The sequence below is a fragment of the Narcine bancroftii genome, chromosome 7 (assembly GCF_036971445.1).
Source record: "Narcine bancroftii isolate sNarBan1 chromosome 7, sNarBan1.hap1, whole genome shotgun sequence".
Classification (NCBI taxonomy): domain Eukaryota; kingdom Metazoa; phylum Chordata; class Chondrichthyes; order Torpediniformes; family Narcinidae; genus Narcine; species Narcine bancroftii.
In genome coordinates this window covers 21,273,650-21,286,955 of record NC_091475.1, presented here as the reverse complement: position 1 = coordinate 21,286,955, position 13,306 = coordinate 21,273,650, and the positions used below count along the sequence as shown (strand labels likewise).

Here is a 13,306-nt window from a genome sequence, read left to right as displayed (position 1 = left end):
ATATTAGATAGACGAAATGTTGGTCAGCTTTTTTCACTGAGGTCAGGAGAGATAGAAACCAGAGGCATGGGTTAAGGGTGAAAGAGGAGAAATTTAGGGGAACATTAGTGAGGGGGGACTTCTTCACACAGAGAACGGCAGGAGTGTGGAATGAACTGCCAGCTGAAGTGGTAAATGCAGGCTCAATTTTAACATTTAAGAAAAATTTGTACATGGATGGGAAGAGGGCTATGGACTGGGTGCAGTCAGTGGGACTAGGCAAAATAACAGTTCAGCACAGATTAGAAGGGTTGAAGGGCCTGTTTTCTGTGCTGTAATGTTCTATGGCTCTATGTTACTAACACAACTTGATCTGCTAGACCATCTACAACCCTGACCTGCACTCCACGACTTTGACACACACAAATGTGATGGAGACTTCCAATGGATGCATTGTGACCTGCTGAGTTTCTCTAGCACATTTGTGCTTTGCACCTCAGTCCCAGCATCTGCAGACTTTCTTGTTTAACTACTTTGACACGTCACTTTTTAAATTTTCCCTTTAAGTGGTGATTCCTATAAAGCTGTAAAAAAGTAGTTGTACCATTGAAACTGACAGGCTGAAGATGGAAATGCCTAACTCCCCGATTCTGTGGTCTTTGCAAATCTTTCTTTAGGGTTCCTGAACATGTTGAAAGTTTGGCTCTGGAGCTCGTGTTGCCGAGGAATCAAACAGGAGTTTGTGTGGCTGCAGAGTCTTGGAGGCAAATCCATGGACACTCAGTGACTCTGAAGGGGACTCTCTTTTGCATCTCTTCCTCTTGTATTGCAAATGGCACCAGGCGACACTAATGGTGACTCTCTGTCTGCCTTACAGCTGGCAGCAGAAGGCAATTTCATGTCACAATACATGTTCTGTACTATTATATGGCAATAAAGGAATCTGCAATCTTATATATCTAAAATGCAGGATGAAAAATAGAAAGGAGAAAACTTATCATGAATAGGGTTTAGGGCTCTGCTGGAGGTCAATAGTTTATAACTGCATGGCCCTCCCCTCCACCTCTTGAAATAGTTCCTTGAACCACACAATCGAACAACTACTTCATTTAATCCAAGAAATTTGAACCAGAAACCAAGAAACAGAAGTGCCACAGGTCAGAGAATCATTGACCAGGTTGCCAGATTCAAATATGGGAGCATTAACAGAATTTCATAATTGTTTAATGTTTATCTGCAATCTAAAAGCAATAATGAACTCACAAACAGTGCATTGGCTTTTGTTTTTAAGCATGCCCTGTCGACCCTAGAAACACTGAATGCAGGAAACACAGAAGTCAGCACCGGAAGAGCAGATGGCGGAATTTATTTTCAAAGCTCGTCCCTGGAATATTCAGCTTTTTAACATTTTAATGACTATATTCAATCGAGTAAATATTGCACTTCAGGCAATGCTCCATTGGTTGAGGTGAAGATGGAGACACAGGAGAGAGGGGATATGGGAATGCAAGAATGATACGGTGGAAGGAAAATAGGAGAGAAAATTAAAATTTCACAGGAAACCCTTAACTTTTGCATATTCATCTTTCGTCTTTTCTTAAATTTGCAGCTGAAGCCCACAGATATTGCATTCATTGTCCATTACCCGGGTTGTATGGCTTTATAAGTCCCACAAGGAGACTTAAATGATCAGTTCTTCTGCTCACGAGCATGTGAAATTTAAGTCCAGATTATTCCCTTTCTCCTTGAAAGTATGAAGTTCCTGAGCCAAGCAGTGAAAAGTGCAACTCCTTTGAGCTCAGGTTTGTGAGATATTAAATGTCCTGCAAATAGGCCAGGGTTGCTGTCTCAAGGTGGGGAGACTTTCCACCTCGAGAGGATTCAGCATTAGAAAAGTCTCATTCAGCGAATTCATCTCCTGGAGTCAGTAGGTATTTGTGGCTTGCAGGATCTGCGGCTTTCTTGGAGCTTCGAGACCCTGTCACCACCTCCCCTCAACAGTTATGGGTTCCCTGTAAGGGTGAATGAAAGAAGGAGAAATGGAACACAAAGAGTGGAGGAGATGAGAGGTGAGGGAGATGAAGGGCTGAGAAAAGGGGAAGGGAAAGAATGCAAAAAAAGGGAAGGAGGGGTGGGAAAAATATGAAAAGAGAGAGTGCCAAAGATAGGAGTAAAACATGAAAATCTGCAGATGCCGTGATGGAAATAAAAAAAATAAATGCTGGAGAAACTCAGTAGGTCAAACAGCACATTATATATAGCAAAGATAAAGATACATAACCAATGTTTTGGGCCTGAGCCCTTCATCAAGGTATGAGCAAAATGTTGGCAGAATAAAATGGTGTTGGGGGGAGGGGCAGATATAAGAAAGGAGTTAGGAATAAAAATAAAAACACAGGACAAAAAAAAAGACAGAATAGGGTCAGCAACAGTGTGGAAGGACAGATCAGTGCAAATCCTTGTGATAACATGCACGATGCTGTGTTCAATATTGCTGTAATATGCAAAAGCAGGCAGCATTCAATCACAAAGAAGGAAATACAAAGGGTGTGAGTACCTTAAAGAACCCAGCTTCAGGCCCATGTCTGTCATACACATTCCTGGCTTTACCTATAGCCATGAGTATAGCTTGCATGGTTGGGGTCAGCATGACCTGCCAACAAGGATCGTAAGTGAGAAGGCAGATTAAGGATAAAGCTATTCAAAACACATGAATTGGCAACATTTAAAAAACTTTTATTTTTTTTTAAATAGAGAAAGGATATTCACAAAGAGTACGAGATTAAAAAAGCAGATTTATAAATCTTAAAATGATTATCGCTACAATGTAGTAAGCAGTGAATCAAGCTTTGTACACTTTGCACATACATTTTAATGGGGAATAAAAGCCAATTTGAACAGAGCATGCACAAAAACATGAAACAAACTCAAGTGATTTTATCTGCCCTGGTAACGGTTGAGAGCTTGGCAGGAGATGTGAAACGCAGATGATCGTCAACATGCTGCCAATCATGCGGCCAACAAATGCCCAGCCGTATGCTGCACAACATTCCTCCCTCATGCATTTGAGCGAGCAGTACATACCACACCGACCGCTATCTGGTGGGTGTGGATTTGCACAAGGCAGGCGGCCACTGTCCATCCTGAATGCCCAGAAAATGACATTCTATCGCTTCCCATAGCCGCTCACATCGCCTTACTCTCCCCTTCCCGCATACCCCCCACTCCTGCAAATGTTTTCCATTGTGATTCCCTGAATCGGTTTTGTGACAGCAAATACAAGAATTATAGCACCTAAACTTGCAACTTCACCCCACTGGTCTCCAATGGTGTTGTGCTTGTGTACAGTCTCAAGTGTTTAAAAGAAACAAGGAAAATATCATGGCTCAATAATCTTCGCGACACTTTAGTCTGATGTTAAATTTTAAATTTAGACCTCCATCCTGGTTACAGGCCCTTCTGACCCACAAGACCACACCACAGAAATACACCAATTTATCTACAACCCTGTGTTATTGGAAGGTGAGAGGAAACCAGAACGCCCAGAGGAAACCCATGCAGACACGAGGAGAACATACAAACTCCTTAGACAGAGCAAGATTCGAACCTGGTTCGCTGGCACTACAATAGCATTGCAGTAACCGCTGTGCTAACTGTGCCACCCTGATCTTCTCCAGCCCAACTGACAAGGAAAACCATGACAATGTAGTGCAAAGAGAAGGGTGGCACAGTGGTGGCATGCTATTATGGCGCCAGTGACTCGGCTTTGAATCCAGCGCTGTCTGTAAGGAGTTTGTATGTTCTCCATGTGTCTGCATGGGCTTCACCCAGGTACTCAAGTTTCCTTTCACATTCTAAGGATGGGGTGAGTCGGTTAATTGGTCACGTGGGTGTATTTGAGCAGCATGGGCCTGTTACCACATTGTATCTCATAAAACTAAAAAACAGGAATCCTGGCCTTTATTTGTCTGTCTCCATACATTCCTCCCTCTAATTCAATGGTTTCTACAGGTATGGTGCTCACGGAACCATTGGGCCCTCTCTAATGAGCTCCTCCTCCTTATTCTGGAAATCTGGAGCAAGGAGACTTTTGATCTAGAGGAGCCACTGTGGCCCATAACTGGAGTGTCTTTCCAATGAATGACACTACAGAGTTAGCATGGACAAGTTGAGCTGAAGGGCTTGTTTCCATGCTGCAGCACCAAAACATGGATTAAGTTAGATCAGCAAAAGAAACCCTTTAAGGGGGGTGAGATCCCCAGTGTAGGTCGCTGAGACCCACTCTTCAGTGGTGGTTTCAGTGGCTCAAACAAAATCGAGGGGCAGGAATTTGAAGTGATTTCAAAAATGGGCAAATATTTCACGATATCATCTCCATCCTCCTTCTGAGCGAATACAAGATGCATTCTGGGGAATAATAACCTGTTTAGTCAAATGGGGCAGGACTGTAAAAGATAAAAATGTTGGAGACTATTAAAGATTCTCTCTGAAAATGTCCACTGAAACTTCACAAAAAGTAAAACTACCCAAACTATTTTATTTATGGACAATGTAAATGAAAGTAAGACTTCCACGAGTGTTTCCAAAATTTATAACTAGATATGTTTTGCAATACCTGCTAGGATTTGACTGATAAAAGTCACTTGTGGTCAGTGTCAACTTGAAGAGAAATTAATCAATGTCAAGAATTTTGCTTTCCACCTCATAAAATAACTCACACAAAATCCTGATGGATCGGCCCCAAGGATGTTGCCCTCTCCCTGAACTGCATCATATCATGTGCTCTCTCACCCACCATGATCCACAACTTATGGTGTTACACATCTTCTCCTCTGCTCTGCACAGCCTGACACAATTGTCTGTACAGCCACACAACAATGTGTGCCACACACATTGTGTTTGCATCTTACCCTGAACTATGCAGTCTCTACATGGACCAAACTCTACATGGTTCAGCCCGCACATGCTCCAGCCCGCACTGGGCAGCCCGCACACGCTCCAGCCCGCATTATGTAATCTTTATAAGGTCCAGCTTGCATTGTGTAGTCTATACACGGTCCAATCTGCATTGTATAGTCTATACACGATTCAGCCTGCATTGCACAGTCTATACACGGTTCAGCCTGCATTGCGTAGTCTATACACAGTTCAGCCTGCATTGCATAGTCTATACACGATTCAGCCTGCATTGCATAGTCTATACACAGTTCAGCTTGCATTATGTGTAATTTTTACACAAATAAGCCTGCCTTTCAATCTCCTGAAATATATCAACATTACAAAACAAAAAGTGCTGGCAAGTGTAAAGCAAGTAAACGTGGATAAATCCCCAGGGCCTGCGTAAGTACACCTGAGAACATTGTTAGCCATGGGTGGGGGCAGAAAATCTGTATTTTGGGAACTTTAACCAGGGCAGGCTTTGCACAGTGAATGGCAGGGCTTTGGAAAGTTCTGTACCATACAGAGACCAAGGGGAACAAGTACACTGTTCCCTGAAGTGTCAACACAAATTAACAGGATGGTGAAGAAAGCATATGGCACACTTGCCTTCATCGCCAACAGGACAAGGGACATAATATCACAGCTATAACAAGATGCTGGTGAGGCCACGTTTGGTGTGCGGTTTTGGTCGTCCAGCAAGAGGAAGGTATTATTAAAATAAAAGTGGTGCACTAAAGTATTAGTGATAATACTGAGTGTGGAGCATTTGAGTTACAAGCGAGATGGGGTTGGCTGGGGCTTGTTTCCTTGGTGTAGAAGGCTGAGGAGAGACCTTGAAGAGCACAGTGGATGGTACTTTTACAGGGAAGGGCATCTAAAACTGGAGGGCAGAGAATTAAAGTGAGAGGAGAAAAATTAAAAGGAACCAAAGGGGCAATTTGTTTCCCCAGAGGGTAATGGTTGTGGAGTGCGCTTTCAGAATCAGTGGTGGTGTACACAATTACATTTAAAAGACATTTGGACAGATACCTTGGGAGGAAAGGTGAACAGGGACATGGACCAAACATGAGCAAACTGGACTAGCTCAGTTAGGCAACTTGGACAGCATGATCAAGATGGGCCAAATGATCAGTTTCCCCACTGTGGAATTCTATGTATTGTGGAACCTGAATACTGTACAGTCCAGCTTGTCTTATGGAATTGTACACAGCCCAGCCTGCATTGTGGCACCTGTACACAGCCCAGCCTGCATTGTGGCACCTGTACACAGCCCAGCCTGCATTGTGGCACCTGTACACAGCCCAGCCTGCATTGTGGCACCTGTACACAGCCCAGCCTGCATTGTGGCACCTGTACACAGCCCAGCCTGCATTGTGGCACCTGTACACAGCCCAGCCTGCATTGTGGCACCTGTACACAGCCCAGCCTGCATTGTGGCACCTGTACACAGCCCAGCCTGCATTGTGGCACCTGTAACAGCCCAGCCTGCATTGTGGCACCTGTACACAGCCCAGCCTGCATTGTGGCACCTGTACACAGCCTAGCCTTCATTGAGGAATCTGTTCACAGCCCAGATTGTATTTTGTACATTTGTACCAAGTCCAGCCTCCATAGTGGAACTGTACAGAGCTTAGCCTGCATTGTGGAACCTGCACAATACCCTATTTATTCCTGCCTTGTTGTGTATTACGCAACATGTACTCTGTATCATCTATTGCAATTTGAAATAATGTTAGTGTAGCTGCCAGCACGCTTACATTCAGCAGTGCAAAGAAACATGCCCATTAGGGAGTTGCCATGCATCAACAAGCCACATGCTATCCGTCCAGTTACACACTGCCAGGCACTGGGTAGGTACCTCGTCATCATAACCGCCTTCCTCTGATTCTATGACCAACCTTCCTATATGGGGAATCTCCACCTCAACCACACGCTGGCTGGGGCCTGTCTTGGGGGAAGCTGCAGCAGAGCCCTACAGGAAAAGGCCAAGGACATACAAGGGAGTGAAGGACAGCACAGGGAAAGGGAAAACAAAGCGTTGCAAAGAACAATAATTGAACATGGCTCAGACCATTGTACAAACCCCCCCCCTCCCTGCCACCCACTCCAGCTTCAACCCCCACTGCCTTGGAAAAGCAGCCAACATGTTGAAAGGCTAATCTCACTCCGGAAACATTACCTTCATTCTCACCCCACCACTCACCATCAGGAAGGAGGTCCATGAGTGTGAGATCATGCACCACCAAGTTCAAGGACAGTTTAATTCCCACCATTATCAAACTTATGAATGAACCCCAAAAGAGTAAAATTATGTTGCCTTTACTCTGCACCAATGGATCCCTGTAACATCAGGATCCCAACCATCAGGAAAAAGGTACAGGAACCTGAAGACAAGCACTCAGCGGGACAAGGACAGCTTCTTCCCTGGTGCCATCAAATTCCTGAATGATCAATGAACCGTAGACGCTGCTTTACTTTGACTCTTTGTGCATTATTTTTATTTACTTTTTGTATGGTGGATTTATGTGAATATTTACACTGTAACGAGGCTGCAAAATAACAAATTTCACAACTTGTTCATGACAATAAATTCTGATTCTAACACTGCACTGCTGTACTATGTACGAGATGTCTCACAAAACAACTTCTGCATCTTGGTACTTGTCACAATAAACTTGAGCTTAATGCTGCCCTGAATAATTCAATACTCCCCTCACTCTACACTGCTAGCACCTCACCCAAGTGAGCTGTGTTTCACTGGGATTCACAGCCACCTCAGACCCTACCACCCACTGGAGTCCCACTGTGCCCGGGGAAGGCGCAGAACTGTGCCCTGTACATCACTCAGCTGAAGAGAAGAAAAACCATCTGCAGAGGCTGGGGTCTAGTGCAACACACAGGGTGCTGGATAAACTCATCAGCTTACCTGCTAAGTTTCTCCAGCACTTGTTTGTACACCACTACCTCAAGGAAGCAGCCATCATCGTAAAAAACTCCCATCACCCAGGTCACAACCTCTTCTCACCGCTACCTTTGGACACATGGTACAGAAGCCTGAAGCCCAGAACCTCTACGCTCAAGGACAGTCTCTTTCCAATAGCTATCAGATTCTTTGCATGGTTGAAAAATTACTTTTTTTTTTGCACTTAGATAATTGTGAATATTTCTTATCTTTTTGAATTTGCATTTAAAAATTTTAATAACCATATGGTAGAAGTTGATTGTCCCCAAATTTACCTACAACCCCATACATTTTTGCATAGTAGGAGGAAACCTGAGCACCCAGGAAAACCCATGCAGGTCATGGGGAGAACGTACAAACTCCTTACAGACAGTGCAGGATTAGAACCCGGGTGCTAATGTTCAATGCTGTAATCGTGCCTCACTAACTGTGCCACCCCACTATTGTCTCTATATCATTCAACAAGCATAATATTGTAGTTTTTAAAAAAAATGAAGTTCCCATTTTGGTGCATATACACATTGTACAGTGTATAGGACAATGAACACATAATTGATCTCTTGTAATTTAACGTTTATCACTCAGGTAATTCTAATTCAGCCTCTCTATTTAATATTCCCTTCCTTAAGGTGCACTGTGGCCTAACTTACAACTTGTTTATTGCCTACATCCCGCATTTAATGATAACGGTGAATTACTTGCTCAAGAGAGGTTGGAGACCCACCCAATAGCACAATATCCTGCGGCAAAGTTGGAAAGTTGCTGCATGGCACCACCTGGTGGTCACGAGAAAATGGAGCAATTCCAGACATCGTTGGGAAATGTCCCTGGGCTGAAAGAATGAGTTGAGGGCTGGGGGGTGGAATATGATTGAAAAATTGAAAAGAACAAATCTTCAAGTGTTGAAAAAAATATAGTTGGAATAATGCAAAATTTCAATGTAATTAAGGAATTTGGGCAAAAAAAACCCACAATCGGAAGGTACTAAAAGCATAACTGAAGACATCAACAGCAAGAAACGTCAACCGTTCTCTAATCAAGCTTTTCTCACACAAGCATGAGTGGTCACCCAGCACTTCCTCTTAGCCATCATCTCCAGAGTTATCTTGTGTTGAGACAGGCCTTTCAGCCCACCATAATCAAACATAAAACTCTGGTTAGACCACACTTGGAATATTATGTTCAGTTCTGTTCACCTCATTACAGGAAGGATGTGGAAGCTTTGGAGAGGAGGCAGAAGAAATTTACCAGGATGCTGCCTGGTTTGGAAACGTGTCTGATGAGGCAAGGTTAGCAGAGCTGGGGGGCTTTTCTCTTTGGAGTGATGAGATGTGACTTTAATAGAGGTCTACAAGATTATGAGAGGAACAGACAAGGAGGGTGAGAGTAGGACACACCAGAGGATATCTGGGTATGGTGAGGGGAGGAAAGTTTAGGAGGATGCCAGGTGTAAGTTGTTTTTTTTTTAAAATAAAAAACACAGCATGTAGCGGGTGTCTGGAATTTATTGCAATAGATGATGGAGGTGGTTAGTGCAATAGGGATATTTTAAAGACTCCAACAGGCACAGGAAAAATAGAGGGTTATTGATGTGAGGTAAAGAAGGTTTAGATTGAGTCAGTTTCTATAGGTCAGCACAACATCGTGGGACGAAAGGCCTGCACGTTGCTGCAATGTTCTACATTCAAGCACCTATCCATGCTAACCCAATTTACTGTAGTCAAGCGATTCACGTATTGGAGGCAAGAGCCGAGACTCTCCAGGTACTTCCTCAATGTTGTGAGATATTCTACAACCTGCAAGCCCTGAGATCAGTCACCACAAAAGCTGCTTCAATTCCCTTCTAATCTTCCTGCCCCATTCTCTCCACTTTTTGAATACATATATGACATCACATACAACCCTGAGATTCCTTTTCCCTGTGGGCACACCAGAATTACCACTAATTGGTAGTGCAAAAAATAAACTGTACACAGCATAAAACATGTAACAAAGAATTCTAAACATAATGAATGAAAACAAATTGTCTGTGCAATATACAGAGAGAACAAAAAGAATATCAATAAAATGCACAAGTAAAAGTCCTTAAATGAGTTTGTTGTTGAGGGGTCTGATGGCGGAGGGGAGCAGCTATTCCCAAACTTAGTGGTGTGAGTCTTGTGGCACCCAGACCTCTTTCCTGATGGCAGCAGTGAGAACAGGTGTGTACTGAGTAGTGTGGGTCTTTGATGATTGCTGCTGCTCTCTGACAGCAGTATTCCCTGTAGATGTCCTCAATAGAGGGGAGGGTTTTGCATGTTATGTCCTGGGCTGCGTCCACTACCTTTTGGAGGGCTTTACGCTTAGGAGTATTGGTGTTTCCATACTTTTAGATACTTCTGTTAAGGAGAAAAGTTTCTATATATCTCACCTGGTGCATTTGGATTCTATATACTATACCCCCGTCAAGTTTCCTGTCAGTCTTCTCCACTGTGCGGAAAATAAACCCAGCCTTTTTATTAATGACTCATCTCCTCTGCACCTTCTTCAGTGCAATTATGTCTTTTTGATAATGAGGCAATTAGAACTGCAAACAATACTCCTGACCTTCACTCCCATGCACAACCCTCCAGATTTGCCCAACGTTTTATAAAGCTGTACCATGACCTCTTTGATCTTCTATTCTATACCCTAATTGGCAAGAATCTGACATGCAGCAGACAGTGTAGTGAGGAAAGGGGTGGAGGATTTAACAGGGCAGGGTTGGGGAGGATTGGGCAGTGTGTGGCAGGGAGTGGAAAGCAATGGACAGGGCGTGAGTGAGGAAGGATTAGGCAGCAGGATGTATGGAGGGGGATGGGCAATGTTTTGGACAGGACATGTGTGAGGAAGGATTGGCCAGGCAGTGCGATGGGGGAAGGGTGTGTAGCACTCCAGAGCAAGGGATTAGGCAGGCAGTGTGGTGGACAAAGGTATGCTACACTCCATAGTAAGAGGTTGGCCAGACAGTATGGCGGAGATAGGTGTCCTGCACTCCATTGCCAAGGGATTGGCTAGGCAGTGTGAGGTGGGGGGAGAGTGAAGCAGACATTGGGAGGGGAAATGCAAAGGCAACGTTAGGGTGGCTCAACAAAAATTAGGGAGACAAGATGACTGGCAAGTTTTTCATTCTCTTCCCCAGGGACACTGCAGAGTTTGTGTTCATTGAAATGAAGTTCTTACGAATACAGGTCTGTCATTTCTTGTTGTCAACATCAACAAAATAACAGTCAAAAGATTTCAAAGTATGCAAGCTTTGAGTGAGAGTTATAGAACATAAAAGTCCAAAACAATTGTTGCATTTTGTGCAGCATCTTCACAAATGGGAAGGATGTTTACTGATGTTGGAGTGGGATGAAGCATTTCCCGCATAATTTCCTCGTGAACAGGAAGTGATGGGGAGTGTTCACAACATAGAACTGAAGGAGGGCTGGCATCACAGAAAATAGAACGCGACAACACAGTGCAGGCCCATATATTCCTTAAAAAAAAGTACTAAACCCTCTCTCCTCCAAAATCCTCTATTTTTCTTCCATTCATGTGTCTAAGAGCTTCTTAAATGCCACTAATGTTCCAGCCTCCACCACCATCCCTGGCAGGCATTCTAGGCCATCATAACAACTCTCCATAAAGAAAACAACCCTGATGTCTCTTTTCACTTTGTACATGTGTCCACTAGTTTTTTCTATTCCTGCCCTGGTAAAAGGCACTGGCTGTCCACCCTACCTATGCCTCTCAGAATCTTGTAGACTGATAGAGCATTCCAAGTTACAAAGACACTTCAAGGCCACCATGAGCAGTAACAGAACTCACTCACATACATACATCAGAATACAATGCGATGAGAGGGAGAATGTGTCTATTGAATTTAATTCCCTCTTCTGTCTAATCACGTGATCCATGACATAGACCAACTGGCCAGCTTCCACACACAAGCGCAGGTTCAGTCCATATCCCACCAGGCCCTCCTCCCTCAGTGGTGTAACAGCTCATAGACCAACTGGCCAGCTTCCACACACAAGCGCTGATTCAGTCGATATCCCACCAGGCCCTCCTCCCTCAATGGTGTAACAGCTCCAGGCTTAGTTTGAAGGTCCACACACTATTCCCAAACACTCCATTACGAGGTGGGCCATGCCAATTAACCTACAACACCCCCCCAGTGTATGTTTTTGAAGGGTGGGAGAAAACCAGAGCACTCGGGGAAACCTACGTAGACCACAAGGAGAACGTACAAACTCCTTACAGACAGCGCCAGATTCATACCCTGATTGCTGACGCTGTAACCCCATTGCACTAACCACACTGTCCTCTGCTTCCACCTCCAGAAGACAGATCAGCTACAATTAACAAGCCTTCACCTCCCCTCCTCAACGAGTACCACCAGTCTCATTCCATCTCTTTTGATCTCCATCCTTGCACAGATTATCCTTTTTCTTTCCTTCTACCCTTCTCCTTTCTTGACCACTTAAAACAGGTTTGAATAGTCAACTGTTCCTAATTCTGCCAAAACGCTTATTCTGTTTCTGTCTCCCTGGTTGCAGAAGGTCCAGGAATGTACAAGCTCAGAAATCACCTCCATCACCCATTCTGGCAGCCTCGAACAGTGCAGATGAGAGCAACTTGATGAACTTTGGTCATAGTCATGGCCACAGCTGTTAGCATTAAATCCCAATGCAGAAAGCATTAGAGTCCCATTCATTAAACAATTCAATCACCTGCTCTACCCAGCTACCAGAAGATGTGTTAATCTACTAATATCCTGATGAACACAGTACCGTATCTCCAGGACAGCCAGATTTGATGCAAAGTTTCCACCTCTCACAGGATGAGAATCATCAAATGAAGTTCAATGTCCTCCACTCAGCTCATCTACTGGTCAATTGCCATGCAAGTCACAGGTGATCTCGCTGAACACTTTGATAGTCCCTTGGAACACCCAAACTGTTCACCACCTGTGACTGAAGCACTGCAGGGATGCCACTCCTCAAGTCTTTTGTGGTCACAATCAATCCTAAATCCCAGTAGGATCGGAATCTCTGTTCAGCTAAACGGGTGTAAGCCCTGTATCTGCAAAGGCAAGGACTAACTCCTTCCTCCCTCCCCCGTGATCAGGTTTCTTCCAATAGTTTTTCTACAGGCACACATGCTCATGAGTGAAAAAGAGGAACTCAAACAAAGACAACCAAAACATAATTTATACCAGCCATTCTCAACCTTTTTGCCCCCCACCCCCAGAACTGCTGAAAGGTTACAGGCCCCCTTCTCTGTGATGAAATTTTGGTTTCATCCATTTTCTCTCCTACCGACTGCATCAAAAACATAAGTATTTGTTATGTGAGGTGAAAAAAAACAAGGCTTTTACTTAAATGTGCTGTGCCCCCTGGAAAGGGGGGGGGGTAGTGG

The 13,306-nt window shown here is 44.1% G+C and overlaps 1 protein-coding gene across 7 annotated transcripts in view; it reads right to left on the bottom strand.

Moving 5' to 3' along the window:
• Positions 1–13,306, bottom strand: part of usp25 (ubiquitin specific peptidase 25) — a 177,135-nt gene that overhangs the window by 38,543 nt on the left and 125,286 nt on the right. For 5 of the 7 annotated variants that reach the window (XM_069889045.1, XM_069889049.1, XM_069889046.1 and 2 more), the window contains 2 exons: positions 6,779–6,892; positions 2,537–2,632 (listed from right to left, as the gene is read on the bottom strand). The exons of 1 other annotated variant lie outside the window; for it this stretch is intronic. In XM_069889045.1, the coding sequence (XP_069745146.1) occupies positions 2,537–2,632; positions 6,779–6,892 (210 nt within the window). The remainder of the gene's footprint in view (positions 1–2,536; positions 2,633–6,778; positions 6,893–13,306) is intronic. One more of the 7 variants, XM_069889047.1, reaches the window with a different exon arrangement.